General features: G+C 47.8%; 1 protein-coding gene across 1 annotated transcript; it reads left to right on the top strand.

Annotated features, from left to right (window-relative positions):
- The first annotated feature begins 1915 nt into the window (after positions 1 to 1915).
- LOC107045409 lies at positions 1916 to 3899 on the top strand. The gene is made up of 2 exons (XM_015267684.1): positions 1916 to 2636; positions 3589 to 3899. The coding sequence occupies exons 1-2, from the start codon at positions 1916 to 1918 to the stop codon at positions 3897 to 3899; spliced, it is 1032 nt and encodes a 343-aa protein (XP_015123170.1).
- Positions 3900 to 4322: the final 423 nt, after the last annotated feature.

Here is a 4322-nt window from a genome sequence, read left to right as displayed (position 1 = left end):
GCAGATGCATATACATATAGCATGAAGCATTAAAAAAAAAAATTATGAAACTAAAAATTTGTTAATAAATAATTGGAAATAACAATTAATTAGTAATAACAAATTGTTATTACCCAGAGAAGAGAAAAGAAGAAAAGAAAGATACCAGGCACGTGAGTGTGAGGAACCATATATAGCTAATCCTCCACTCCTCTTGGTGCGAATCTCGCACAAAGAAGAATGGAGAAGAATACACCTCCTATGCATAAGAGCGTGGACGGTTTCAATCGGCTGCTCCTCTTAGTGCGACATTCGCACGGTAACAAGCCTTTCACCACACCCCCCTCGCAGCCCGCCATAATAACTTTAAATTCAAAAAGAAAATCGACCAGAAAATACGAAACATCTTAAATAAATAAAATAAGTAAAATAAAACAAAATATATAAAATAAAATATGATAAAATAAGCAGGAAACCAACAGATAAAATAGAGCCTGAATGATTACTCAAGAAAATAAACCACTGCACATGTGGCAAAAATAAAATAGGAAATAGACAAGGAAATATTCCAAAACACTTACCGTAACGAATAAAATCCCTGGCACAAAAACAAAAATTAACACAAAGCACTTCACCAGTCACCGAGTGAGCGAAGGAAACTGACAGGTGAATCGGAAATGCAATTTAATCCGACCGCCCAAGACTGCCACCGTCAGCACCCAGCCGCTCACGGCCACCGCGCGGTGCACGGTTATCAAGTAAAATAACTCAATACATATTACACATAAGAATTGGAAATCCAACTCTTCAAAATTGCTTCCAAAATGCAATTGGAAACAATTTTGAGCGAAGGCTGTAATGTCCAAAAATTTTATACTAGCAATTTAAGACCAGAATAAATTTTATTTAAGAGTATAATTATAAGTTATATTGTAATTTCAGGCAATTAAGAACCGAATCCACAATTGTAAATTAAACTGAGAGCATTTAATCACCTGGACTCAATTAAAAATTCCAAAGACACCAGAATCGAGTTCAAAAGTGATGAAATGGCACACTCAGCATGCCCCAATTACTCAATACTAAGATTCGCGCGCGAAAGAACGATTGACAACCGATTAATTAAGACCCCAAAAACCGAATGAACTACTTCCCCATGAAAATCAAAAGAGTGGGAAATACTGTCATACTGTAGCGCTCAGCTACACCTGCGCACGCACCTGTGGAATGCCACACAGTGTATCCGACGACACGTGAAGTCAGTCTACAGATATATCTGTTTCAGCGCTGTCAGTCCGCAAACATAAATCGCAACCTATCATTTGTAATAGGCTTCGGTGAATAAACAATCTTTATATCTATTCGCTGGTGTAGTGTTCTCTGTCAAACCACGAAACCTACATTGGTGACCCCGACGTGATCTATTAATCAACTCGTGGAACAACAAGTGTCGCAAGCGTAACCCAATAAACAGTGCCGGGAGTAAATCAGGTCGAGTGGCATAATTCTCGTCAGTTTCGCATCCCGCGACTCAGCTGTTATTACCCACAGTGCTAATTGCTCAATATTTTGTTTCCCGAGATGCTACTCGGAAAATACCTACAAATAAAAAAACGCATAAATTAACTTTCGCACGTGGTCAGTGCCAACTCAATGGCAGTTCGAGCGATACCTCGCTTTGTCGGCGTGACGTCACGAAAATCGATTTTCGGGCGTCTTCCCCAAGCCAGCGCGCGCTCCGCACCCCAGCACCCAGTGACAGTGCCGTACATTTTCCAACTCACCTGCTGGCGCATTGCAGGGCATCCCAATTTAGTGAAAGGACGTTGTGCCGCGCCAGTGTGTTTAAAAACCAGTGCCAGAGCCGAACGAAACGGCAAACCCTACAAACCCCATCCTCAGACCATCCATCCACTCACCACCAGCAACTAACAACATGACATCACCGCAACGGACAACCAAGGCACCTCCGTTCAGCCAGGAGAAACCAGCCCTTTGGTTCGCAGAACTAGAGGCTCTGCTCCGCAATTTTTGTATTATCACGGAGACGGATAAGTATTATGCCAGGATCCCTCTGCTGGACACTAAAGTAGCCAGTGAAATAGAGGACCTTATAATAAGTGTGCCAACAGGCACACCTTACCAAAAAATCAAAGACACACTAATCTCTTGTATTTCAAAATCTAGAACAGCTAACCTACTGAGGCTCCACGATGCAGAAAGTATTGGAGACCGCACACCATCGCAACACCTCAGGCACCTCAAGGGCCTGGTCCCCGACATCGACGAGAAAGTGCTGAAGACAAGTTGGTTCTCCCACCTTCCTGAGCTGACACGGGCGTGTCTGGTGGTCCAAGACGAGTCTCCAGTTGTAGACTTGGCGAAACTGGCGGACAGACTCCACGAAGTCTACTCCACAGGCACCGTCGCTGCAGTTTCCATCGCCGGAGGCGCCGAGGTCGCACAGCTGTCCGCGCAAATCGCGCAGCTCACCGCCGAGGTCGCGGTACTGAAAGCACAGCACTCACCACACAGCTCTAGGGGTCGCTCCAAAAGTCGTTCGTACAGCAGGTCCAGATCCAACACAGACAACAGCCCGAAACTCTGTTTCTACCATCAGCGATTCAGCGACAGAGTGCGAAACTGCGAACCTGGCTGTGGGTACCAAGGAAACACCCCCGAGAGTCGCTGGCGGCGGAGCGCGGCTCTCCGATCAATTCCCGCCGCCTTTTCATCACTGACAAAACATCCAAAGTACAGTATCTGATGGACACCGGATCAGATGTCTCAGTCTCCCCACACGGACGACACTCTCACCAGAAAGAGGGTACCGCGTTTCAGCTCTTCGCTGCCAACAATTCTCTCATCAACACCTATGGCTACGCACCGCTGACACTGGACCTAGGGTTGCGCAGAGAATTCACCTGGCGCTTCATCGAGGCGGACGTCTGAAAGCCCATAATTGACACCGACTTCCTCCATCACTACAGTCTTCTTCCTGATTTGAAACATCAGAGGCTCATCGATAGCACCACTGGCCTGACATCGAACGGGCGGCTGGCCAACCACGAGTCCTCTCCCATCAGACTGCAGGAAATCCGCGAAGATTCGCCGTTCGTATCATTGCTGAGGGAATTTCCCCTCATTACCAGGCCAGAAGGGCTCCTCAGGAACTCCAAGCACTCCACCCGTCACCACATCAGGACCTCTCCTGGACCACCAATTTCAGCTAGAGCACGACAACTGGCACCAGTCAACTCAGCATAGCCAGAGCGGAGTTTTCCTCAATGATGAAGCTCTGAATCGCCCGACACAGCGAAAGTCCCTGGTCTTCACCATTCCATCTCGCCATCAAGAAGAACGGAGAATGGAGGCCGTGCGGTGACTATCGAGCCCTAAACGATCGAACTATCCCCGACAAATATCTCGTCAGATAATTAGAGGATTTTGCGGCGAACCTTTTTGGAACCAACATCTTCTCCACCATCGATCTGATCAAGGCTTTTAACCAGATACCCGTTGCACCAGAAGACATTCCAAAAACTGCGATCATCACACCGTTTGGGCTATTTGAGTTTCCGTTCATGACCTGCGGCCTTCGGAACGCAGCTCAAACCTTCCAGCGGCTCATCGACGAAGTCACGAGGGACTTACTCTTCGTCTTCCCGTACATAGATGGCATCCTCGGCGCTTCGGAAACTCCTGAACAGCACTTGGGGCACCTCCAAGTCCTCTTTCAACGCCTTCAAGATTTTGGTCTGGTGATCAACGTGACCAAGTCAGTCCTATGCAAGCCAGAGGTCATCTTCCTAGGCCATGCGATCAATGCACAGGGAATCAGACCTTCCCAGAAACGAGTCAGGGACCTCCTCGAGTTCCCCAAACCAAACACGGAGCGTCAAAGATCCTACGCCCTCTGAACTCAGCCACCGGCAGAGCTGACATGAAAGGAGGACACCCCATTACCTGGACTCCCGAGCTAGAGTCTGCCTTCGCTTCTGGCAAGCAAGCACTGGCCGAAGCCACCCTGCTGTCACATCCAAACATCGAAGCAGAATGGGCCATTTTTGCAGACGCCTCAAATCACGCCGTAGGGGCAGTGCTCCAACAACAACACCAGCACGCCTGGCAGCCGCTTGCCTTCTTCAGCAAAAAGCTGACGCTTTCAGAGAAGAAGCACGCTACGTTCGACAGGGAACTCCAGGCTATCTACGAGGCAGTGCTCCACTTCAGGCACATCTTCGAGAGGAGACACGTCATCGTCTACACAGACCACAAGCCCCTGATTCACGCTTTCAAACAAAAGCCAGAAAAAGCGTCTCCTTGGCAATTCAGGAAGCTAG

Source organism: Diachasma alloeum, unplaced genomic scaffold (assembly GCF_001412515.2).
Source record: "Diachasma alloeum isolate Michigan unplaced genomic scaffold, Dall2.0 Dall_scaffold_00931, whole genome shotgun sequence".
NCBI classification, from domain to species: Eukaryota; Metazoa; Arthropoda; class Insecta; order Hymenoptera; family Braconidae; genus Diachasma; species Diachasma alloeum.
Note: the sequence above shows the minus strand (reverse complement) of the source record. Positions and strands in the feature narration are given on the sequence as shown.